At 46.1% G+C, this 26,933-nt stretch overlaps 1 protein-coding gene across 1 annotated transcript in view; it reads left to right on the top strand.

Moving 5' to 3' along the window:
* The window catches only part of SUGP1 (SURP and G-patch domain containing 1), a 170,901-nt gene that overhangs the window by 116,933 nt on the left and 27,035 nt on the right, over nt 1–26,933 (top strand). The window contains exons 11-12 of the mRNA XM_063914565.1: nt 5,825–5,931; nt 15,798–15,943. Of these exons, the coding sequence (XP_063770635.1) occupies nt 5,825–5,931; nt 15,798–15,943 (253 nt within the window). The remainder of the gene's footprint in view (nt 1–5,824; nt 5,932–15,797; nt 15,944–26,933) is intronic.

Below are 26,933 nucleotides of genomic sequence, written 5' to 3'. Positions count from 1 at the left end.
ACGAAAGCACAAGATATGTGGCCTCTTGTGGTCATGGGTAGCCTCCACTTTATTTCCATTGACCTTCCATTGTATCTGGCGCACCCTCTATTTCTCTATCGTCCTAAGTGGATGCTGGGGTTCCTGAAAGGACCATGGGGAATAGCGGCTCCGCAGGAGACAGGGCACAAAAAAGTAAAGCTTTTACCAGATCAGGTGGTGTGCACTGGCTCCTCCCCCTATGACCCTCCTCCAGACTCCAGTTAGATTTTGTGCCCGAACGAGAAGGGTGCAATCTAGGTGGCTCTCCTAAAGAGCTGCTTAGAGAAAGTTTAGCTTAGGTTTTTTACTTTACAGTGAGTCCTGCTGGCAACAGGATCACTGCAACGAGGGACTTAGGGGAGAAGTAGTGAACTCACCTGCGTGCAGAGTGGATTTGCTGCTTGGCTACTGGACACTAGCTCCAGAGGGACGATCACAGGTACAGCCTGGATGGTCACCGGAGCCGCGCCGCCGGCCCCCTTGCAGACGCTGAAGAGAGAAGAGGTCCAAAATCGGCGGCTGAAGACTCCTGAGTCTTCATAAAGGTAGCGCACAGCACTGCAGCTGTGCGCCATTTTCCTCTCAGCACACTTCACACAACAGTCACTGAGGGTGCAGAGCGCTGGGGGGGGCGCTCTGAGAGGCAAATAAAAACCTTATTAGAGGCAAAAAATACCTCACATATAGCCCACAGAGGCTATATGGAGATATTTAACCCCTGCCTAACTTCAAAAATAGCGGGAGACGAGCCCGCCGTAAAAGGGGCGGGGCCTATCTCCTCAGCACACAGCGCCATTTTCTCTCACAGAAAAGCTGGAGAGAAGGCTCCCAGGCTCTCCCCTGCACTGCACTACAGAAACAGGGTTAAAACAGAGAGGGGGGGCACTGATTTTGGCGATATTGTATATATATAAAAGATGCTATAAGGGAGAAACACTTATATAAGGTTGTCCCTATATAATTATAGCGTTTTTGGTGTGTGCTGGCAGACTCTCCCTCTGTCTCCCCAAAGGGCTAGTGGGTCCTGTCCTCTGTCAGAGCATTCCCGGTGTGTGTGCTGTGTGTCGGTACGTGTGTGTCGACATGTATGAGGACGATGTTGGTGAGGAGGCGGAGAAATTGCCTGTAATGGTGATGTCACTCTCTAGGGAGTCGACACCGGAATGGATGGCTTATTTAGAGAATTACGTGAGAATGTCAACACGCTGCAAGGTCGGTTGACGACATGAGACGGCCGACAATCTATTAGGACCGGTCCAGGCGTCTCAGAAACACCGTCAGGGGTTTTAAAAACGCCCATTTACCTCAGTCGGTCGACACAGACACAGACACGGACACTGAATACAGTGTCGACGGTGAATAAACAAACGTATTTCTCATTAGGGCCACACGTTAAGGGCAATGAAGGAGGTGTTACGTGTTTCTGATACTACAAGTACCACAAGAAAGGGTATTATGTGGGAGTGGAAAAAACTACCTGTAGTTTTTCCTGAATCAGATAAAATAAAATGAAGTGTGTGATGATGCGTAGGGTTACCCCGATAGCAAATATTGGCGTTATACCCTTTCCCGCCAGAAATTAGGGTACGTTGGGAAACACCCCTTAGGGTGATAAGGCGCTCACACGCTTATCAAGTGGCGTTACCGTCTCCAGATACGGCCGCCCTCAAGGAGCCAGCTGATAGGAAGCTGGAAAAATATCCAAAAAAGTATATACACACATACGGTGGTTATACTGCGACCAGCGATCGCCATCAGCCTGGAGATGCAGTGCTGGGTTGGCTTGGTCGGATTCCCTGACTGAAAATATTTTATTCATGTAGAGCATTTAATAGGATGCATTCTATATATATGTATGTGAGATGCACAGAGGGATATTTGCTCTCTGGCATCAAGATAAGTGCGTTGTCCATATCTCCCAGAAGATGTCAGGGACACGACAGTGGTCAGGTGATACAGATCCCATACGGCAGATGGAAGTATTGCTGTATAAAGGGAAGGAGTTATTTGGGGGTCGGTCCATCGGACCTGGGGACCACAGCAACAGCTGGGAAATCCAACCTTTTTTACCCCAAGTTACATCTCAGCTAAAAAAGACACCGTCTTTTCAGCCTCAATCTTTCCTTTCCCATGAGGGCATGCAGGCAAAAGGCCAGTCATATCTGCCCAGACATAGAGGTAAGGGAAGTAGACTGCAGCAGGCAGCCCCTTCCCAGGAAAAGAAGCCCTCCACCGCGTCTGCCAAGTCCTCAGCATGACGCTGGGGCCGTGCAAGCGGACTCAAGGTGGGGGGGTAGTCTCAAGAGTCTCAGGGCGCAGTGGGATCACTCGCAAGTTGACCCCTAGATCGTACGAGTATTATCCCAGGGGTAAAGATTGGAGAGTCGAGACATCTTCTCCTCGCAGGTTCCTGAAGTCTGCTTTACCAACGGCTCCCTCCGACAGGGAGGCAGCATTGGAAACAATTCACAAGCTGTATATCCAGCAGGTGATAATCAAAGTACCCCTCCTACGACAAGGAAAAGGGTATTATTTTTCCACACTATATTGTGGTACTGAAGCCAGACGGCTTGGTGACACATAGTCTAAATCTAAAATGTTTTGAACACTTACATAAAAGGTTCAAATCGAGATAAAGTCACTCAGAGCAGTGATAGCGAACCGGAAAAAAGGGGACTATATGGTGTCCCTGGACATCAAGGATTACCTCCATGTCCAAATTTTGTCCTTCTCATCAAGGGTACCTCTGGTTCGTGGTACAGAACTGTCAATATCAGTTTCAGACGATGCCGTTTGAATTATCCACGGCACCCCGGGCCTTTTTACCAAGGTAATGGCCGAAAAGATGTTTCTTCAAAGAAAAAAGGCATCTAAATTATCCCTTACTTGCACGACCTAAAAAGGGCAAGTTCCAGAGAACAGTTGGAGGTCGGAAGAGCACTATCTAAAGTAGTTCTTCGACGGCACGACTGGATTCTAAATATTCCAAGAATCGCAGCTGTTTTCCGACGATACGTCTGCTGTTCCTAGGGATGATTCTGGACACGGTTCAGAAAAAGGTTTTTCTTCCCGAGGAAAAAGCCAAGGAGTTATCCGACCTGTCAGGAACCTCCTAAAACCAGGATAGGTGTCTGTACATCATTGCACAAGAGTCCTGGGAAAAATGGTGGCTTTTTACGAAGCAATTCCATTCGGCAGATTCCATGCAAGAATTTTCCAAAGGGATCTGTTGGACAAATGGTCAGGGTCGCATCCTCAGATGCACCTGCGAATAACCCTGTCGCCAAGGACAAGGGTATATCTTCTGTGGTGGTTGCAAAAGGCTCATCTATTGGAGGGCCGCAGATTCGGCATACAGGATTTGATCCTGGTGACCACGGACGCCAGCCTGAGAGGTTGGGGAGCAGTCACACAAGGAAGAAACTTCCAGGGGGTATGGACGAACCTGGAAAAGTCTCTTCACATAAACATTCTGGTACTAAGAGCAATCTAAAATGCTCTAAGCCAGGCGGAACCACTCCTGCAAGGAAAACCGGTGTTGATTCAGTCGGACAACATCACGGCGGTCGCCCATGTAAACAGACAGGGCGGCACAAGAAGCAGGAGTGCAATGGCAGAAGCTGCCAAGATTCTTCGCTGGGCGGAGAATCACGTAATAGCACTGTCAGCAGTGTTCTTCCCGGGCGTGTACAACTGGGAAGCAGATTTCCTCAGCAGACACGATATTCACCCGGGAGAGGGGGGTCTTCATCCAGAAGTCTTCCACATGCTAATAAACTGTTGGGAAAGACCAATGGTAGACATGATGGCGTCTCGCCTCAACAAGAAACTGGACAAGTATTGCGCCAGGTCAAGAGATCCACAGGCAATAGCTGTGGACGCACTGGTAACACCTTGGGTGTACAAATCAGTATATGTGTTTCCTCCTCTGCCTCTCATACCAAAGGTATTGAAGATTATACGGTGAGGAGGAGTAAGAACAATACTAGTGGCTCCGGATTGGCCAAGAAGGACTTGGTACCCGGAACTTCAAGAGTTGGTCACGGACGACCCGTGCCCTCTACTTCTGAGAAGGGACCTGCTACAACAGGGTCCCTGTCTCTTTCAAGACTTACCGCGGCTGCGTTTGACGGCATGGCGGTTGAACGCCAGATCCTAAAAGGGAAAGGCATTCCAGAAGAAGTCATTCCTACCTTGATTAAGGCAAGGAAGGAAGTCACCGCGAAACATTATCACCGCATTTGGCGAAAATATGTCGCGTGGTGCGAGGATCGGAGTGTTCCGACGGAGGAATTTCAACTGGGTCGTTTCCTACATTTCCTACAATCAGGATTGTCTATGGGTCTCAAATTGAGATCTATTAAGGTTCAAATTTCGGCCCTGTCAATATTCTTCCAAAAAGAATTGGCCTCAGTTCCTGAGGTACAGACTTTTGTTAAAGGAGTACTGCATATACAGCCTCCTGTGGTGCCTCCGGTGGCACCGTGGGATCTAAATGTAGTTTTAGATTTCCTCAAATCCCATTGGTTTGAACCATTGAAAAAGGTGGATTTTAAATATCTCACATGGAAAGTGACTATGTTACTGGCCCTGGCTTCCGCCAGGAGAGTATCTGAATTGGCGGCTTTATCTTATAAAAGCCCTTATCTAATCTTCCATTCGGATAGGGCAGAACTGAGGACTCGTCCGCATTTTCTCCCTAAGGTGGTATCAGCGTTTCACCTGAACCAACCTATTGTGGTGCCTGCGGCCACTGGCGACTTGGAGGACTCCAAGTTGTTGGACGTTGTCAGAGCCTTAAAAATATACATTTCAAGGACGGCTGAAGTCAGAAAATCTGACTCGCTGTTGATACTATATGCACCCAACAAGTTGGGTGCCCCTGCTTCTAAGCAGACGATTGCTCGTTGGATTTGTAACACAATTCAACTTGCTCATTCTGTGGCAGGCCTGCCACAGCCTAAATCTGTTAAGGCCCATTCCACAAGGAAGGTGGGCTCATCTTGGGCGGCTGCCCGAGGGGTCTCGGCATTACAATTCTGCCGAGCAGCTACGTGGTCGGGGGAAAACACGTTTGTAAAATTCTACAAATTTGATACCCTGGCAAAAGAGGACTTGGAATTCTCTCATTCGGTGCTGCAGAGTCATCCGCACTCTCCCGCCCGTTTGGGAGCTTTGGTATAATCCCCATGGTCCTTTCAGGAACCCCAGCATCCACTTAGGACGATAGAGAAAATAAGAATTTACTTACCGATAATTCTATTTCTCGGAGTCCGTAGTGGATGCTGGGCGCCCATCCCAAGTGCGGATTATCTGCAATACTGTACATAGTTATTGTTAACAAATTCGGGTTATATTGTTAAGGAGCCATCTTTAAGAGGCTCTTTCTGTTATCATACTGTTAACTGGGTTTAGATCACAAGTTGTACGGTGTGATTGGTGTGGCTGGTATGAGTCTTACCCGGGATTCAAATTGCCTCCCTTATTGTGTACGCTCGTCCGGGCACAGTACCTAACTGGAGTCTGGAGGAGGGTCATAGGGGGAGGAGCCAGTGCACACCACCTGATCTGGTAAAAGCTTTACTTTTTTGTGCCCTGTCTCCTGCGGAGCCGCTATTCCCCATGGTCCTTTCAGGAACCCCAGCATCCACTACGGACTCCGAGAAATAGAATTATCGGTAAGTAAATTCTTATTATTTGCATGTTGAATACGTAGTAACCACTATTTTATATTGGTAAACTATATTTGTCAAAAAGCATGGGTTAATTGATATTAAATCAATATACTTTCTCCTCCTAACAGAATGGGCAGAGCAGCTTACTGAAATGGGACGGGGGAAACATTTCATTGGGGATTTCTTACCTCCAGATGAGCTGGACAAATTTATGGAAACATTTAAAGCTCTAAAGGTAAGAAAAGGTAGTATTTCTGTCGCATGTTACTACAACTTGGTGCACCTCTTGTAACATGGCATGTTATCAACTAAACCTACTAGAAAGTGGGGCCATTGGTGAGAACTGGCACAGTGGAAATGGTGTGGTGTTGCTCATGGTAAACCATTCAGGTGTTTGCTATGTGGTTCTAAAAAACAACAACTTTTTGCTGTGGCCTTTTAGTTTGGCAGTTGTTTCATAATTCTTTTAAAATGACAATCTAAGGCAAGCTATTGAACTTATCTGAGCTCTGCTGATGAAGACTATATATATTAAAATTGCGAGCTGTTAGTGGAAGTGAAAATAAGGCTCCGTATAAGGGGGCTGTAGATTTTACTACAAACTCATTTAATGCTCATTTAATTTCATTTAATACAATGCTGTCTTACATTAAACCGTTCCCACCCACTTACTTTCATCATACTTATTTCTCTATCGTCCTAGTGGATGCTGGGGTTCCTGAAAGGACCATGGGGGAATAGCGGCTCCGCAGGAGACAGGGCACAAAAGTAAAGCTTTCCGATCAGGTGGTGTGCACTGGCTCCTCCCCCTATGACCCTCCTCCAAGCCAGTTAGATTTTTGTGCCCGGCCGAGAAGGGTGCAATCTAGGTGGCTCTCCTAAAGAGCTGCTTAGAAAAGTTTAGCTTAGGTTTTTTATTTTACAGTGAGTCCTGCTGGCAACAGGATCACTGCAACGAGGGACTTAGGGGAGAAGAAGTGAACTCACCTGCGTGCAGGATGGATTGGCTTCTTGGCTACTGGACATCCGCTCCAGAGGGACGATCACAGGTACAGCCTGGATGGTCACCGGAGCCTTGCCGCCGGCCCCCTTGCAGATGCTGAAGTAAGAAGAGGTCCAGAATCGGCGGCAGAAGACTCCTCAGTCTTCTAAAGGTAGCGCACAGCACTGCAGCTGTGCGCCATTTTCCTCTCAGCACACTTCACACGGCAGTCACTGAGGGTGCAGGGCGCTGGGAGGGGGGCGCCCTGGGAGGCAAATGAATACCTATTTTGGCTAAAAATACCTCACATATAGCCTCCGGAGGCTATATGGAGATATTTAACCCCTGCCAGAATCCGTTAAGAGCGGGAGACGAGGCCGCCGAAAAAGGGGCGGGGCCTATCTCCTCAGCACACAGCGCCATTTTCCCTCACAGAAAGGCTGGAGGGAAGGCTCCCAGGCTCTCCCCTGCACTGCACTACAGAAACAGGGTTAAAACAGAGAGGGGGGGCACTAATTTGGCGTTAGAAATATATAAAAAGATGCTATAAGGGAAAACACTTATATAAGGTTGTCCCTATATAATTATAGCGTTTTTGGTGTGTGCTGGTAAACTCTCCCTCTGTCTCTCCAAAGGGCTAGTGGGTCCTGTCCTCTATCAGAGCATTCCCTGTGTGTGTGCTGTGTGTCGGTACGTGTGTGTCGACATGTATGAGGACGATGTTGGTGAGGAGGCGGAGCAATTGCCTGTAATGGTGATGTCACTCTCTAGGGAGTCGACACCGGAATGGATGGCTTATTTAGGGAATTACGTGATAATGTCAACACGCTGCAAGGTCGGTTGACGACATGAGACGGCCGACAAACAATTAGTACCGGTCCAGACGTCTCAAAAACACCGTCAGGGGTTTTAAAACGCCCGTTTACTTTAGTCGGTCGACACAGACACAGACAGGGACACTGAATCCAGTGTCGACGGTGAATAAACAAACGTATTCCTTATTAGGGCCACACGTTAAAGGCAATGAAGGAGGTGTTTCATATTTCTGATACTACAAGTACCACAAAAGAGGGTATTATGTGGGATGTGAAAAAACTACCGTAGTTTTTCCTGAATCAGATAAATTAAATAAAGTGTGTGATGATGCGTGGGTTCCCCCCGATAGAAAATTATGGGCGGTATACCCTTTCCCGCCAGAAGTTAGGGCGCGTTGGGAAACACCCCTTAGGGTGGATAAGGCGCTCACACGCTTATCAAAACAAGTGGCGGTACCGTCTATAGATAGGGCCGTCCTCAAGGACCAGCTGACAGGAGGCTGGAAAATATCATAAAAAGTATATACACACATACTGGTGTTATACTGCGACCAGCGATCGCCTCAGCCTGGATGTGCAGAGCTGGGGTGGCTTGGTCGGATTCCCTGACTAAAAATATTGATACCCTTGACAGGGACAGTATTTTATTGACTATAGAGCATTTAAAGGATGCATTTCTATATATGCGAGATGCACAGAGGGATATTTGCACTCTGGCATCAAGAGTAAATGCGATGTCCATATCTGCCAGAAGATGTTATGGACACGACAGTGGTCAGGTGATGCAGATTCCAAACGGCACAAAGGTGTATTGCCGTATAAAGGAAGAGGAGTTATTTGGGGTCGGTCCATCGGACCTGGTGGCCACGGCAACTGCTGGAAAATCCGCCGTTTTTACCCTAAGTCACATCTCTGCAGAAAAAGACACCGTCTTTTCAGCCTCAGTCCTTTCGTCCCTATAAGATCATATCTGCCCAGGGATAGAGGAAAGGGAAGAAGACTGCAGCAGGCAGCCCATTCCCAGGAACAGAAGCGTTCCACCGCTTCTGACAAGTTCTCAGCATGGCGCTGAGACCGTACAGGACCCCTGGATCCTACAAGTAGTATCCCAGGGGTACAGATTGGAATGTCGAGACGTTTCCCCTTCGCAGGCTCCTGAAGTCTGCTTTACCAAGGTCTCCCTCCGACAAGGAGGCAGTATGGGAAAAAATTCACAAGCTGTATTCCCAGCAGGTGATAATTAAATTACCCCTCCTACTACAAGAAAAGGGGTATTATTCCACACTATATTGTGGTACTGAAGCCAGAAGGCTAGGTGAGACTTATTCTAAAAATTTTTTTGAACACTTACAAAGGTTCAAATCAAGATGGAGTCACTCAGAGCAGTGATAACGAACCAGGAAGAAGGGGACTATAGTGTCCCGGGACATCAGGGATGCTTACCTCTATGTCCCAAATTTGCCCTTCTCACTAAGGGTACCTCAGGTTCGTGGTGCAGAACTGTCACTATCAGTTTCAGACGCTGCCGTTTGGATTGTCCACGGCACCCCGGGTCTTTACCAAGGTAATGGCCGAAATGATGATTCTTCTTCGAAGAAAAGGCGTCTTAATTATCCCTTACTTGGACGATCTCCTGATAAGGGCATAGTCCAGGGAACAGTTGGAGGTCGGAGTAGCACTATCTCGGATACTGCTACAACAGCACGGGTGGATTCTAAATATTCCAAAATCGCAGCTGATCCCGACGACACGTCTGCTGTGCCTAGGGATGATTCTGGACACAGTCCAGAAAAAGGTGTTTCTCCTGGAAGAGAAAGCCAGGGAGTTATCCGAGCTAGTCAGGAACCTCCTAAAAACAGTGCATCATTGCACAAGGGTCCTGGTAAAAATGGTGGCTTCCTACGAAGCAATTCCATTCGGCAGATTTCACGCAAGAACTTTTCAGTGGGATCTGCTGGACAAATGGTCCGGATCGCATCTTCAGATGCATCAGCGGATAACCCTATATCCAAGGACAAGGGTGTCTCTCCTGTGGTGGTTATAGAGTGCTCATCTTCTAGAGGGCCGCAGATTCGGCATTCAGGATTGGATGCTGGTGACCACGGAGCCCAGCCCGAGAGGCTGGGGAGCAGTCACACAAGGAAAAAATTTCCAGGGAGTGTGATCAAGTCTGGAGACTTTTCTCCACATAAATATACTGGAGCTAAGGGTAAATTTATAATGCTCTAAGCTTAGCAAGACCTCTGCTTCAAGGTCAGCCGGTATTGATCCAGTGGGAAAAACATCACGGCAGTCGCCCACGTAAACAGACAGGGCGACACAAGAAGCAGGAGGGCAATGGCAAAAACTGCAAGGACTTTTCGCTGGGCGGAAAATCATGTGATAGCACTGTCAGCAGTGTTTCATCCCGGGAATGGAAACTGGGAAGCAGACTTCCTCAGCAGGCACGACCTCCACCCGGGAGAGTGGAAACTTCATCGGGAAGTTTTTTCCACATGATTGTAAACCGTTGGGAAATACCAAAGGTGGACATGATGGCGTCCCGTCTGAACAAAAAACGGGACAGGTATTGCGCCAGGTCAAGAGACCCTCAGGCAATAGCTGTGGACGTTCTGGTAACACCGTGGGTGTACCAGTCGGTGTATGTGTTCCCTCCTCTGCTTCTCATACCTAAGGTGCTGAGAATTATAAGACGTAGAGGAGTAAGAACTATACTCATGGCTCCGGATTGGCCAAGAAGGACTTGGTACCCGGAACTTCAAGAGATGCTTACAGAGGTCTTATGGCCTCTGCCGCTAAGAAGGGACTTGCTTCAGCAAGTACCATGTCTGTTCCAAGACTTACCGCAGCTGCGTTTGTCGGCATGGCGGTGGAAAGCCGGATCCTAAGGGAAAAAGGCATTCCGGAAGAGGTCATTCCTACCCTGGTCAAAGCCAGAAAGGAGGTGACCGCACAACATTATCACCACATGTGGCGAAAATATGTTGCGTGGTGAGGCCAGGAAGGCCCCACAAAGAAATTTCAACTCGGTCGTTTCCTGCATTTCCTGCAAACAGGAGTGTCTATGGGCCTCAAATTGGGGTCCATTAAGGTTCAAATTTCGGCCCTGTCGATTTTCTTCCAGAAAGAATTGGCTTCAGTTCCTGAAGTCCAGAAGTTTGTCAAGGGAGTATTGCATATACAACCCCCTTTTGTGCCTCCAGTGGCACTGTGGGATCTCAACGTAGTTCTGGGATTCCTCAAATCACATTGGTTTAAAACCAGTCAAATCTGTGGATTTGAAGCATCTCACATGAAAAGTGACCATGCTCTTGGCCCTGGCCTGGACCAGGCGAGTGTCAAATTGGTGGTTTTTTCTCAAAAAAGCCCATATCTGTTTGTCCGTTCGGACAGGGCAGAGCTGCGGACTCGTCCCCAGTTCTCTCCCTAAGGTGGTGTCAGTGTTTCACCTGAACCAGCTTATTGTGGTGCCTTGCACCTACTAGGGACTTGGAGGACTCCAAGTTGCTAGATGTTGTCAGGGCCCTGAAAATATGTTCCAGGACGGCTGGAGTCAGGAAAACTGACTTGCTGTTATCCTGTATGCACCCAACAAACTGGGTGCTCTTGCTTCTAAGCAGACTATTGCTAGTTGGATGTGTAATACAATTCAGCTTGCACATTCTGTGGCAGGCCTGCCACAGCCAAAATATGTAAATGCCCATTCCACAAGGAAGGTGGGCTCATCTTGGGCGGCTGCCCGAGGGGTCTCGGCTTTACAACTTTGCCGAGCAGCTACTTGGTCAGGGGCAAACACGTTTGCTAAATTCTACAAATTTGATACCCTGGCTAAGGAGGACCTGGAGTTCTCTCATTCGGTGCTGCAGAGTCATCCGCACTCTCCCGCCCGTTTGGGAGCTTTGGTATAATCCCCATGGTCCTTTCAGGAACCCCAGCATCCACTAGGACGATAGAGAAAATAAGAATTTACTTACCGATAATTCTATTTCTCGGAGTCCGTAGTGGATGCTGGGCGCCCATCCCAAGTGCGGATTATCTGCAATACTTGTACATAGTTACAAAAATCGGGTGGTTATTGTTGTGAGCCATCTTTTCAGAGGCTCCGCTGTTATCATACTGTTAACTGGGTTTAGATCACAAGTTGTACGGTGTGATTGGTGTGGCTGGTATGAGTCTTACCCGGGATTCAAAATTCCTCCCTTATTGTGTACGCTCGTCCGGGCACAGTACCTAACTGGCTTGGAGGAGGGTCATAGGGGGAGGAGCCAGTGCACACCACCTGATCGGAAAGCTTTACTTTTGTGCCCTGTCTCCTGCGGAGCCGCTATTCCCCCATGGTCCTTTCAGGAACCCCAGCATCCACTACGGACTCCGAGAAATAGAATTATCGGTAAGTAAATTCTTATTTTTTATTATTATGTGTAAGTTTGCATCCCTTTCAAGTGCTTTATACATACAGTGAAAGAGCTTCCATCACTTTTTATGCTATAACAGAGGATTATGGTTGGGGCTACTGCACTCCCATGGCTCCATTAATACATTGCATGTTATGCTGCAGCACCACCAGTTGGGGGAAGCAGGAGGTAGTGTGGAAATCATGTTACTGCCTAGCATAGTCATACTTAACTATTTTATGTCACTATACAAAACAATGGGATAGGAGCCTGCTGGTGGCGCAAATAATAAATGGTTACCGTGATGGGTAGCCGTAATGGTCAAATGTCCATGACAAAATGCTTGAAAGCTTCTTATGGATTGTTCTCATATGGATCCGAGTCCAAGAGGTAATATGTAAAAGAAAATCACACAAATGGTGCACACAGTCAATTTAGGATCCCAGAGTCTATAAATAATGGGAAGGTGACTTCTTCCAGGAATCCTTATGGTGTGGTAGCTTTATGAATGTGCTTCTATCTGTAAAGGGTCACCCTGGTGTCTGAGGAAAAGTAGACTCCTCACATGTATGCTTACTTCAAAACAAAACCAAAAAAACCTATAAAGGTTTCTTTGAAGCATCTGACAGTGCAGTGTCTTTCACCCAGTACAAGTGGTCGTGGAAAATCCCGTATGGAAAAAATGAATGCTCACAATCAAGCTTACTTTGAAAGACGCCGTTCTTCCATATAACGGTTTCTTTATCAACTGGTCTTCATTTCATCTTCATTCGCTTCCTGACTTCGTATTAGGCTCGATGTTAAGCATAAAAACGAAGGGGCGTGTGAAGATTCATATAAGTTTATTATAAAACTATTAAAATCGTAAAATAGGTGGAGTATGTGATGATCTTGGAACACTCCTGATACCAGTTCTTCCAGCCAGTTAGCGGTGAGACACCCCGGGTTTAACATCTTACATCACTGTTGTACTGTGCTGTATTTTCATCTGTTTTACTGGTTTATCAATTTGTGATCCATTTGTGGTAAATCACCACGATTTTAATAGTTTTATAATAAACTTAAATGAATCTTCACACGCCCCTTCGTTTTTATGCTTAACATCGAGCCTAATACGAAGTCAGGAAGTGAATGAAGATGAAATGAAGACCAGTTGATAAAGAAACCGTTATATGGAAGAACGGCGTCTTTCAAAGTAAGCTTGATTGTGAGCATTCATTTTTTCCATACGGGATTTTCCACGACCACTTGTACTGGGTGAAAGACACTGCACTGTCAGATGCTTCAAAGAAACCTTTATAGGTTTTTTTGGTTTTGTTTTGAAGTAAGCATACATGTGAGGAGTCTACTTTTCCTCAGACACCAGGGTGACCCTTTACAGATAGAAGCACATTCATAAAGCTACCACACCATAAGGATTCCTGGAAGAAGTCACCTTCCCATTATTTATAGACTCTGGGATCCTAAATTGACTCTGTGCACCATTTGTGTGTTTTTCTTTTACATATTACCTCTTGGACTCGGATCCATATGAGAACAATCCATAAGAAGCTTTCCAGCATTTTGTCATGGACATTTGACCATTACGGCTACCCATCACGGTAACCATTTATTATTTGCGCCACCAGTAGGCTCCTATCCCATTGTTTTGTATTGTAATTGCTTTCAGGTGTGTGTGGTGACGCACCGGGATAGGTTCCCACTAAAGGCAGCAGATAGAGTGCGCAGGAATTTACCTCACCTACATTTTTACAATTTATTTTATGTCACTGTACTCGTATTTAACACCTTTGGTTCAGTGGAAAATTTTATAGGGTTTCCACAGAAATTAATCAATTGCTTAGGCAATATTTATATTGAGCAAGCAGTTAAATACTTATTGCTCTCGGTTAAAGTCAAATTGGCTATAGCCCCTGTATTTGATTGTTATACTGGTTGTATTTGTTTACTACTATACTTTTAGCATTAACATTACACTAATTTAACATCTCAACAATAGTGGTCACTCGCCCATAGTCTTTAAGTGAATGCAAAGGTTGGAAAAACAGTTTGTTTAACTCATAGGCCAAGTGTGCTAAAATGAAAAGAACTGCATACAGGAGTTATTCACTATGAAACAGACACGTCTCTTTAGCTACTGTACCCTCTCATTTAGAGGTTTGGGTCTGGGACAGTCTTTTTGGCAGATAAATCTCCTATGGATGAGGAGTCTGCAGTGAATGTGGTAGGTTCAACTAGTGAAGTGTCTCATTTATTTTCACATTCCCATCCATAATGGAAATGTAAAACATGACCTTTTACTGCTTATGTTGAGTGGCGTTGTGAATCGTGATGCTTCACCTGTTATACAGGTCAGGCTTTCGTTTGTAGACTGGCTGGCACTCCAAAAAGGTAGTCTGTGCGAGCAAAGGTGATGAAGTAGGCGGAGAGCAGCTTGCCTAGTAGGAGTGGGGCTGAACCTGCTGGTGCCACTATCATTATCCTTGAGTGCCATCTTGCCAAAGGTTTCCTACTCCTGGTATACTGTATATACAATTTAACGTGTGTGTGCGCCTTATTTATCATTCAGATGTCAAAGTACTATTTGCCTAAATGAAAGTTTGATGAGTTTAACAAATTGCACTTCAGGCATTTCCTAGCACTAGTCAGTTAAGTATAACCAGGCTCTATCAAGGCCTGCAACTCTTAACACACTATGATTGTAAGCTTGCAAGAGCAGGGCCTTCTTTCCTCATGTGCCTTTCCTTGTCTAACGTCTTGTCTTATACTCCTTACTCCCTTTGATGGCACCTAACCCCGGGTTTTCTGTACCTGTCCTATATTGTCTTGAGCTGTAAGTGCTGTTTTCTTGTTTTGCTTATTTATGTATTCTGTAATTGGGCACTGTGGATCCCTGGGGGCGCCATATAAATAAAGGATTATAATAATAATAATAATAATTGCAGAGTAGTAGGTTGTTACAATAATCTAAAAATGTTGATAAGTAATGCAGGTGAAAATGAGCTACCTACGCTTGCCTGGCAGAAAAAAAGAAATATGTTGATACTGAAGCCGGTGATTCTTACCTGGGTCAATTCTCTGTAAAGGGGGGTACACACGAAGAGATCCGTTCTTAAAATTTAAGCAATCTGACTAGATTGCTTAGATTTTAAACATGGATCTCTCGTGTGTATGCCCCTCAGCGATAGCGATGCGTGGCCCCGCGTGTCGCCGGTGCTAGATTGGACTGCATGCAGGCACAATCTAGCACATCGCTCATTTCACCTGCCGGGTGCAATGAGTGTCGCCACTCCCCCCCCCCTCCCTTCTTCTGCACACATTGTGCTGTGCTGAGCGGTCTGTGACAGATCGCTCAGCAAACATCTCTCCGTGTGTACTGCCCTTAAGGTGTGTTTTGACATTGTATTTGTGTGTGCTTAGTAAGGTGTTTGCGAGGCGGTGAAAATATGAGTGCCAGTTTCATTTTACTGTATTGCTTTAGTATTATCAGGTATTGTTATAATGACAGATACTGGAGCAGATGTATTATCCTGGAGAAGGCATAAGGAAGTGATACACCAGTGATAAGTGCAAGGTGATAAGCGCATCAGACAATCTGCTCCTAACTATTAATTTACATATTGGAGCTGATTGGATGGTGCGTGTATCACCTTGCACTTATCACTGGTTTATCACTTCCTTATGTCTTCTCCAGGTAGTTACATCTGCCCCAAAGTTTGATAGTAGGGCATGTGTTTGCAGTTTGCTATGAACTCTAAGAGGAACCCATCTGTTTTATGGCTAATGATGACGATTATCATTTGTTGTGTAATTAAATGCCTTAAATAATTGAGTTCTTGTTTAAAAAAATAAAATAAAAATTAGTGATAGTGACAACTGACCAATGTAATGTGACCCCACTTCCCTGCAGGAGGGACGTGAGCCAGACTATTCAGAATATAAAGAGTTCAAGCTCACTGTGGAGAATATAGGATACCAAATGCTAATGAAGATGGGATGGAAGGAAGGTGATGGACTGGGTTCTGATGGTCAGGGAATAAAGAACCCAGTGAACAAGTGAGTTATATTGAGTCTTTCTTTTACTGACTACCTCTTCCTTCTCTCTTCTCTCCTCTTTAATACTTTTTCCTTCCTTTCCCCCACTCTCCATTGTATATTATATAATGTTTCTCGTAAAACATGGCTAAATGTTTGTTTAGGCATGCATATGCAAAATATTTGTTAACAGAAATTAGTAAATAAAAAGATAAATACTTATTAAAGGAAATTGTCAGTTACAAAACAAAAATGTAAACAAAAGGGTCGTTGTATTCAACAGCAAATAATAGTACCTTTTTATAGTGATAAAAATTTAATATTTATGAATCCATGATGTTTTCATTTTGTTTTGCACCAATTTCATGGATGGAATTTGAGACTGTCTTTAACAATTATGTGGTAATACTCTATTCTTCCAAAAGAGGGCACTGCTTCTATACGGATATCTGTTTAGTATATACTCATGCCTTATACATTTGAACGGAATACATACGTATTTCCGGCAGGCGGGATGCCGGCTATTAGTATCCCGACAGCGGCATCCCGCCCGCCAGAATGTCTGCAGCGGGGCAAGCTCAAAGAGTCGTGGACAGGCACGAGTGGGAATAGCCCCTGCGCCGGGATTCCGGCTTTCTGCATTCCGGTGTCGATATCCTGGCCAGCGGGTTCCCGACATCAAGCAAATGAACTGCTTCCCATTTGTACTACTTTGACCTGAGTAGAAAAGAAAGTTTGATACTTTTTCTTAAAATTGTGTTCAACTTGAGATTTGTATCTACATTATGTGAGTTTCATTGAAGGATTAAACTTGACAGAGGCTGTTTCAATATAAGAAATGTTTTATTTGAGCTATTTGTCGACTATTCGTGGTGTAGAATTTGTCATGATTTATGGCTTCTGTCTAGACCTGGGACCCGTTGACAGCATGGGGAAAGCCTATGCCTCCCGAAATGCAGTGTCCCGTGGGGATATGGCGCATGCTATCTGCAATGCTGTCTGCCGTGCTATGCAGACAGCAACAATGCCGGGTTTAGGGGAATGGATGCTGCACGGAGGCACGCAGCATCCATTCTGTGCACATAGACAGAGGCTAGGGGCAGCCCAGCAGCTGCCAGAGTGCTGGGCTCGCCCCCAGCGTAACATGGGGTGACATCTGTGAGGGGGCGTGGTCTAATGCAAATGAAGCCACACCCCAGGGTCCCGATCTGCCTGATTTCCTGGAGTGCAGACCATCTTGCGTAAAGTGATGCATATGTGACCTCCATTTATTTCCCGTAATTGATCCTTGGGATCTTAACCTGGTTCTGATAAACTTTGCAACACATTCCTTTCAATCCATTGGATTCTTTGGAGTCTATCTCCACAGTTATTGGGATTTCAGAGTTGGAGGCTCTGTCTTGCGCGTGTCCTTTTCTCTGACGTCCTAGTGGATGCTGGGAACTCCGTAAGGACCAAGGGGAATAGCGGCTCCGCAGGAGACTGGGCACAAAAGTAAAGCTTTAGGACTACCTGGTGTGCACTGGCTCCTCCCCCTATGACCCTCCTCCAAGCCTCAGTTAGATTTTTGTGCCCGGCCGAGAAGGGTGCATTCTAGGAGGCTCTCCTGAGTTTCTTAGAAAAAGTTTAGTTTTAGGTTTTTTATTTTCAGTGAGACCTGCTGGCAACAGGCTCACTGCATCGAGGGACTAAGGGGAGAAGAAGCGAACCTGCCTGCTTGCAGCCAGCTTGGGCTTCTTGGCTACTGGACACCATTAGCTCCAGAGGGACCGAACACAGGCCCAGCCTCGGGGTCCGGTCCCAGAGCCGCGCCGCCGGCCCCCTTACAGAGCCAGAAGCAAGAAGAGGTCCGGAAAATCGGCGGCAGAAGACATCAGTCTTCACCAAGGTAGCGCACAGCACTGCAGCTGTGCGCCATTGCTCCTCAGGCACACTTCACACTCCGGTCACTGAGGGTGCAGGGCGCTGGGGGGGGGCGCCCTGAGCAGCAATAAAAACACCTTGGCTGGCGAAAATACATCACATATAACCCCCAGGGCTATATGGATGTATTTTAACCCCTGCCAGAATCCATAAAAATAGCGGGAGAAAAGTCCGCGAAAAAGGGGCGGAGCCTATCTCCTCAGCACACTGGCGCCATTTTTCCTCACAGCTCCGTTGGAGGGAAGCTCCCTGGCTCTCCCCTGCAGTTACTACACTACAGAAAGGGTTGAAAAAGAGAGGGGGGCACTAATTAGGCGCAGTATTAATAAAACAGCAGCTATAAGGGGAAAAACACTTCTATAAGGTTATCCCTGTGTGTGTGTGTGTGTGTGTGTGTATGTATGTATGTATATATATATATATATATATATATATATATATATATATATATATATATATATAGCGCTCTGGTGTGTGCTGGCATACTCTCCCTCTGTCTCCCCAAAGGGCTAGTGGGGTCCTGTCCTCTATCAGAGCATTCCCTGTGTGTGCTGTGTGTCGGTACGATTGTGTCGACATGCATGAGGAGGAAAATGGTGTGGAGGTGGAGCAATTGCCTGTAATGGAGTTGTCACCCCGTAGGGAGTCGACACCTGAGTGGCTGAGCTTATGGAAGGAATTAAGTGACAAAAATGATGACATGAGACAGCCGGCTACTCGGCTTGTGCCTGTCCAGGCGTCTCAAAAGCCATCAGGGGCTCTAAAACGCCCGTTACCTCAGATGGCAGATACAGACGCCGACACGGATACTGACTCCAGTGTCGACGATGAAGAGACGAATGTGACTTCCAGTAGGGCCACACGTTACATGATTGAGGCTATGAAAAATGTTTTACATATTTCTGATAATACAAGTACCACTAAAAAGGGTATTATGTTTGGTGAGAAAAAACTGCCTGTAGTTTTTCCTGCATCTGAGGAATTAAATGAAGTGTGTGATGAAGCGTGGGTTTCCCCCGATAAAAAACTGATTCCTAAAAGGTTATTAGCATCATACCCCTTCCCGCCAGAGGATAGGGCACGTTGGGAAACACCCCTTAGGGTGGATAAAGCGCTCACACGTTTGTCTAAACAGGTGGCACTACCGTCTCCGGATACGGCCGCCCTTAAGGAACCTGCTGACAGAAAGCAGGAGAATATCCTAAAATGTATATACACTCTCACGGGTGTTGTACTGCGACCAGCAATCGCCTCAGCCTGGATGTGCAGTGCTGGGGTGGCGTGGTCGGATTCCCTGACTGAAAATATTGATACCCTAGATAGGGACAGTATATTACTGACTATAGAGCATTTAAAAGATGCATTTCTATATATGCGTGATGCACAGAGGGATATTTGCCGACTGGCATCAAGAGTAAGTGCGCTGTCCATTTCTGCCAGAAGAGGGTTATGGACGAGGCAGTGGTCAGGTGATGCTGACTCCAAAAGGCATATGGAAGTATTGCCTTATAAAGGGGAGGAGTTATTTGGGGTAGGTATATCAGACCTGGTGGCCACGGCAACTGCTGGGAAATCCACATTTTTACCCCAGGTAGCCTCTCAACATAAGACGCCGTATTATCAGGCGCAGTCCTTTCGGCCCCATAAGGGCAAGCGGGCAAAAGGCTCCTCATTTCTGCCCCGTGGCAGAGGGAGAGGAAAAAGGCTGCAGCAAACAGCCAGTTCCCAGGAACAGAAGCCCTCTCCCGTTTCTGCCAAGTCCTCAGCATGACGCTGGGGCTTCACTAGCGGACTCAGGCACGGTGGGGGCCCGTCTCAGGAATTTCAGCGTGCAGTGGGCTCACTCACAGGTGGACCCCTGGATCCTTCAGGTGGTATCTCAGGGGTACAAATTGGAATTCGAGACGTCTCCCCCTCGCCGTTTCCTAAAGTCTGCTTTACCGACGTCTCCCTCCGACAGGGAGGCGGTATTGGAAGCCATTCACAAGCTGTATTCCCAGCAGGTGATAATCAAGGTACCCCTCCTGCAACAGGGAAAGGGGTATTATTATTCCACGCTGTTTGTGGTACCGAAGCCGGACGGCTCGGTGAGACCTATTTTAAATCTGAAATCCTTGAACACTTACATACAAAGGTTCAAATTCAAGATGGAGTCACTCAGAGCGGTGATTGCGAACCTGGAAGAAGGGGATTATATGGTGTCTTTGGACATCAAGGATGCTTACCTCCATGTCCCAATTTACCCTTCTCACCAAGGGTACCTCAGTTTTGTGGTACAGAACTGTCACTATCAGTTTCAGACGCTGCCGTTTGGTTTGTCCACGGCACCCCGGGTTTTTACCAAGGTAATGGCCGAAATGATGATACTCCTTCGAAGGAAGGGAGTTTTATTTATCCCTTACTTGGACGATCTCCTGATAAGGGCAAGATCCAGGGAACAGTTGGTAGTCGGGGTAGCACTATCTCAAGTAGTGTTGCGGCAGCACGGTTGGATTCTCAATATTCCAAAGTCGCAGCTGATCCCGACAACACGTCTTCTATTCCTAGGAATGATCCTGGACACAGTCCAGAAAAAGGTGTTTCTCCCGGAAGAGAAAGCCAGGGAGTTATCCGAACTTGTCAGAAACCTCCTAAAACCAGGCCAAGTGTCAGTGCATCTATGCACAAGGGGTCCTGGGAAAAATGGTGGCTTCCTACGAAGCAATTCCATTCGGCAGATTCCACGCAAGAACTTTCCAGTGGGACCTGCTAGACAAATGGTCCGGATCGCATCTTCAGATGCATCAGCGGATAACCCAGTCATCAAAGACAAGGGTGTCTCTCCTGTGGTGGTTGCAGAGTGCTCATCTTCTAGAGGGCCGCAGATTCGGCATTCAGGACTGGGTCCTGGTGACCACGGATGCCAGCCTGCGAGGCTGGGGAGCAGTCACACAGGGAAGGAATTTCCAGGGCTTGTGGTCAAGCCTGGAGACATCTCTTCACATAAGTATCCTGGAGCTAAGGGCCATTTACAATGCTCTAAGCCTAGCAAGACCTCTGCTTCAAGGTCAGCCGGTGCTGATCCAGTCAGACAACATCACGGCAGTCGCCCATGTAAACAGACAGGGCGGCACAAGAAGCAGGAGGGCAATGGCAGAAGCTGCAAAGATTCTTCGCTGGGCGAAAAATCATGTGATAGCACTGTCAGCAGTGTTCATTCCGGGAGTGGACTACTGGGAAGCAGACTTCCTCAGCAGGAACGACCTCCACCCGGGAGAGTGGGGACTTCACCCAGAAGTCTTCCACATGATTGTGAACCGTTGGGAAAAACCAAAGGTGGACATGATGGCGTCCCGCCTCAACAAAAAACTGGACAGGTATTGCGCCAGGTCAAGGGACCCTCAGGCAATAGCTGTGGACGCTCAGGTAACACTGTGGGTGTACCAGTCAGTGTATGTGTTCCCTCCTCTGCCTCTCATACCCAAGGTACTGAGAATTATAAGACGGAGAGGAGTAAGAACTATACTCGTGGCTCCGGATTGGCCAAGAAGGACTTGGTACCCGGAACTTCAAGAGATGCTCACAGAGGACCCGTGGCCTCTACCTCTAAGAAAGGACCTGCTCCAGCAAGGACCCTGTCTGTTCCAAGACTTACCGCGGCTGCGTTGACGGCATGGCGGTTGAACGCCGGATCCTGAAGGAAAAAGGCATTCCGGATGAAGTCATCCCTACCCTGATCAAAGCCAGGAAGGATGTAACCGCAAAACATTATCACCGCATTTGGCGTAAATATGTTGCGTGGTGCGAGGCCAGGAAGGCCCCTACAGAGGAATTTCAACTGGGTCGATTCCTGCATTTCCTGCAAACAGGAGTGTCTATGGGCCTAAAATTAGGATCCATTAAGGTTCAGATTTCGGCCCTGTCGATTTTCTTCCAAAAAGAACTGGCTTTAGTTCCTGAAGTTCAGACGTTTGTCAAGGGGGTGCTGCATATACAGCCTCCTTTTGTGCCTCCAGTGGCACCTTGGGATCTCAATGTGGTTTTGGGGTTCCTAAAATCACATTAGTTTGAACCGCTTAAATCTGTGGATTTGAAATATCTCACATGGAGCGTGGTCATGCTGTTGGCCATGGCTTCGGCCAGGCGCGTGTCAGAATTGGCGGTTTTATCTTATAGAAGCCTTACCTGATTTTTCATACGGACAGGGCAGAATTGAGGACTCGTCCTCAATTTCTCCCTAAGGTGGTTTCAGCGTTTCACCTGAACCAGCCTATTGTGGTACCTGCGGCTACTAGGGACTTGGAGGACTCCAAGTTGCTGGACGTTGTCAGGGCCCTGAAAATATATGTTTCCAGGACGGCTGGAGTCAGAAAATCTGACTCGCTGTTTATCCTGTATGCACCCAACAAGCTGGGTGCTCCTGCTTCTAAGCAGACTATTGCTCGTTGGATTTGTAGTACAATTCAGCTTGCACATTCTGTGGCAGGCCTGCCACAGCCAAAATCTGTAAATGCCCACTCCACAAGGAAGGTGGGCTCATCTTGGGCGGCTGCCTGAGAGGTCTCGGCTTTACAACTTTGCCGAGCAGCTACTTGGTCAGGGGCAAAAACGTTTGCAAAATTCTACAAATTTGATACCCTGGCTGAGGAGGACCTGGAGTTCTCTCATTCGGTGCTGCAGAGTCATCCGCACTCTCCCGCCCGTTTGGGAGCTTTGGTATAATCCCCATGGTCCTTACGGAGTTCCCAGCATCCACTAGGACGTCAGAGAAAATAAGAATTTACTTACCGATAATTCTATTTCTCGTAGCCCGTAGTGGATGCTGGGCGCCCATCCCAAGTGCGGATTGTCTGCAATACTTGTACATAGTTATTGTTAACTAAATCGGGTTATTGTTGTTGTGAGCCATCTTTCCAGAGGCTCCTCTGTTATCAATGCTGTTAACTGGGTTCAGATCACAGGTTGTACGGTGTGATTGGTGTGGCTGGTATGAGTCTTACCCGGGATTCATAAATCCTTCCTTATTGTGTACGAGTAGTATAGTGAACCACCTTTCATCAAACTTTTGACAGGTGCTCCACCCCCTTTAAGCCCCACCCCTTTTTAATTGTGTTTAATATAAAACTGATATCAAATGATATAAACTGATATCAAATGATTATTGATTGGCCATTAAGAACAGAATCCGACCCTTAGACAAGCCGCATTTATATTAAATGGCTAATCAAAAAAAGCTTATGAAAAAGGCGTATTATACGGTATTAAAGCCGGGGAGTTATTGCGGTGTCGATAAATATAAGGCGAATAAAGGCAAGTTCAAAAGAGCGGAAATTAAAAAATGGTTTCAAGTACAAGACGCTTACACATTACATAAGCCGGCACGAAAAACCTATAAAAGGAACATGATTTGCGTATCGGATATAAATCAACAATGGCAATGTGATCTGGTCTCGCTCATAGACATTGCACAGTACAATGATGGTTTTAAATATATATTAACCATCATCGATATATTCAGTAAGAAAGCATGGGCGGCTGGTCTAGCAGCCAAGAATGCGACAACCGTCGCTAATGCTTTTGAAAAAATATTCCAACAGGGATGCGTGCCAAAGAAGTTGCAAACCGATAATGGTAAAGAGTTTGTAAACAAAATCTTTAAAAAAGTGTTAGAAAAATACGGCATACATCATTTCACAACCAATAATGAAGTGAAAGCTGCCATTATAGAACGCTTCAATAGGACTTTAAAAACAAGGATGTGGCGTTATTTCACAGCGCGGAACACGTACAGATATATAGATGTCTTACAAGATTTCATAAACAGCTATAATAACACATATCATAGAACGATTAAGTGTACACCGTGTGCTGTGGGGCCCTCTAACGCTTTGAGAATTTTCAAGACGACGTACGGCGATTACTTTAGAACTAAGAAAATTACACCACGTTTTTACATCGGTGAACATGTACGCATATCCAAATATAAGGATATATTTCAGAAAGGGTATGAACAGAATTTTTCTGAGGAAATATTTGTCATACAGAATGTGAACACTAAAGGCGTTAAGCCGCTTTATAAGTTGATGGATCTCTACGGCGAAGAAATTACCGGCAGTTTTTACCACGATGAGTTACAAAGCGTGCCAAAAAACTATAATAGAATATACAAAGTGGAAAAGATTTTAAAACATAAGACGGTCACCGGTCGAAAATACGCGTTAGTCAAGTGGCGCGGGTACCCCGCAAAATTTAACAGTTGGGTTGATGCATCAGAGATAAAAGATATATAAAACGTGCAGCACGCTAAACAAGACGAGCGATGGATGACAAATCGTTTTACATAACATTACCCAGCAATGCCTCAGCGGATACTTTTCCGCAAAATAAGATTTCAAACTATACAACAAAGCTTGCAAAGTCGATACACTTAAGCGGTGAGTGGGAAGTCGCTCTTACAGAAATACAATATCCACACACGTGGAATACCTTGGATATACAAGATTGTAAGTTACAAATAACACAGGATGTTATGTTTTCCAATCCAGTTGTGGAATTTGCAGCCGTGTGCGTTAAACCCGGATTTTATAAAACAATCGACTCGCTACTGGACGTAATCAACGCGGAAATAGGGCGACATAAACTGGATGGGGGATTAAGACTAGTGTACGATCCGCTTGAACGCGTAGTAACATGCGATAGTAGGCGGCTGTATCATCTTACAGCCGGTGATAAACTGACGACGATCCTTGGATTACAACCTAAAACTAAGATTTCTAAACCATGCGCCGACATCAAAGGCGGCCAGTATACGCTGTATGTGTACTGACATTATCGAGCACCAGCGGGTCGGTGATAGCTACGTACCGCTACTACGCACAGTTGAAATTAAGGGATATAACAATGAGGTGGTCACAATACGATATGAGAAACCAGATTACGTACCATTGTGCAAAGCGCATTTTGACACTGTAGCCATAGAGATAAAGAACGACCAGAACAAGAACATCTCATTTAAGTTTGGTAAAGTGATCGTGAAACTACACTTTAGACGTCGCAAACACGAAATTTATTAACTAAACAGGATGGTCGCTGTTAAAAATTATGGCAATCCGGATCTCTACGCGCAATATTATAAAACGCAGGCCGGTAATGGATTACCAGGGTTTCACGGCAGCGCGTACATGTACGGATGCGGTTTAGGCGGTATTTTTCGAAGTCTTTTCAGAAAAGCTGTTCCTCTTTTCCGGAGAGGTTTAGAGTTAGCTAAACCGCATATGAAGACCGCGGCACGTAATATAGCGAAAGACGTTATCGGACAAGCCACAACGGCCGTGATGAATAAGATACACGATGCGAACCAAGCAAAACAAGACGGTTCAGGACTAATATATACAAGAAAAGGCGTGTCTAAAAGAAAACGGAAGCGTATGATAGCACTTCCGCCTTGGGACATACCCTTTTTAAATAAAAACCAGAGACGACGCAACTCAAAGAAGAAGAGAAAGCCGAAGCGCTCCGTTGGTGATATTTTTTAAACATGTCTTTCATACACCACGAGTCCGTTGAATGTGCAAAAACAGAGCTGGATCTTTTTGACGTGCCCCCGACACAAACAAGCATAGAGAAAAGTCTATACGTCGAAGTTCAACCTTTAGCGGCATTATCCGACACAGCGCCGCTTGAATTTTATATAGCGGCCAGCGGCGAACACTACTACGATCTGAACAACACGCTGCTGTACGTGACGTGCAAGATCGTACGAACCGATAACACACCGATACCGCAAGGTGCACGGGTCGCACTTATTAATTACCCCATAGCGACTTTATTCAACCAAGTGGATGTAACTTTGGGTGACAGGCTCATATCGCAATCCAACAATCTTTACGCATACCGCGCGTACATTGAGACTATATTGAATTACAGCTCAGATGCTTTGTCAACAAAGCACACAACAGGATTATTTTACAAAGATTCGGCTGGAGAATTTAACAACACGGTGCTGGATGGACCGAATACGGGGTTCAAAAAACGAGCAGGTGCGACAGAGCAGAGTCGCACGGTTGAATTGCTAGGACCGCTTCACTGCGACCTTTTTCATCAACATAAACTAATTTTAAATGCCGTTGACCTGAAGATTAAACTAACCAGAAACAAAGACGCATTCTGCTTAATGTCAGCTGACGCGGATGCCTTTAAAATACAGATCACAGCGGTGTCCCTGTTCGTGAAAAGAGTGCAAGTCTCACCGGCCGTGCGGATTGGGCACGCGCAGGCCCTGCTAAACGGCAACGCGAAATACGCGATTGACCGCGTTGGGATGAAAATCTACAGCGTACCAGCAGGCAGTAGAGTATTTAATCTAGAAAATCTATTTTTAGGTCAAGTGCCGAAAACCGTCATAGTCGGCTTTGTGGATAACGAAGCATTTTCAGGAATCCATAACCGGAATCCCCTTTGCTTTGAACATAAAAATGTAAGTTTTGCATCCCTTTATCTGGATGGAACACCGCACCCTGCAAAACCATTTCAACCAGACTTTGAACACGGTAATGCTGTAAGAGAGTATATGTCACTCATACAGATCACAAATAAGCAGAAATCTGACAATGGTATACTGATTGACCGCGAAGAGTACCTCAGAGGTTACTCACTATTTGCTTTTGACCTATCGCCGGAGCAGGAATGTGGAGAACATCTCTCCCTGATAAGAACGGGCAATCTACGTGCTGAATATCGCTTTGCAGAAGCGTTGGACAGGACAGTCAATGTGATAACTAACACTACGCTGCTGAAAAATGAACACATTACAGATAAACTGTATTCTGTATGCTGCGCAAAGCACAAGGCATATTTTTAAAGGCACGTATCCGTGTGATCCGTTGCCTGCCGATAAACTGATGCATTACCCCTGCGCATTTGCTATTCCATTAATAACAGGACTTCTGACTAACCGCTGATGGAATACGCTGAGAAAATGTATTTGGTGCCCCAGCGACAGATAGAGCGTTTACAAAACAAACCCAATTCAGATGACATACGTAAAACAGCCACACAAGGTCTAGATGTAGAGATCGAAAACATACTACAGAATAACAATTTATCAGAA

Source organism: Pseudophryne corroboree, chromosome 1 (genome assembly GCF_028390025.1).
Source record: "Pseudophryne corroboree isolate aPseCor3 chromosome 1, aPseCor3.hap2, whole genome shotgun sequence".
Lineage (NCBI taxonomy): Eukaryota > Metazoa > Chordata > Amphibia > Anura > Myobatrachidae > Pseudophryne > Pseudophryne corroboree.
This window is presented reverse-complemented; position numbering and strand designations above follow the sequence as displayed.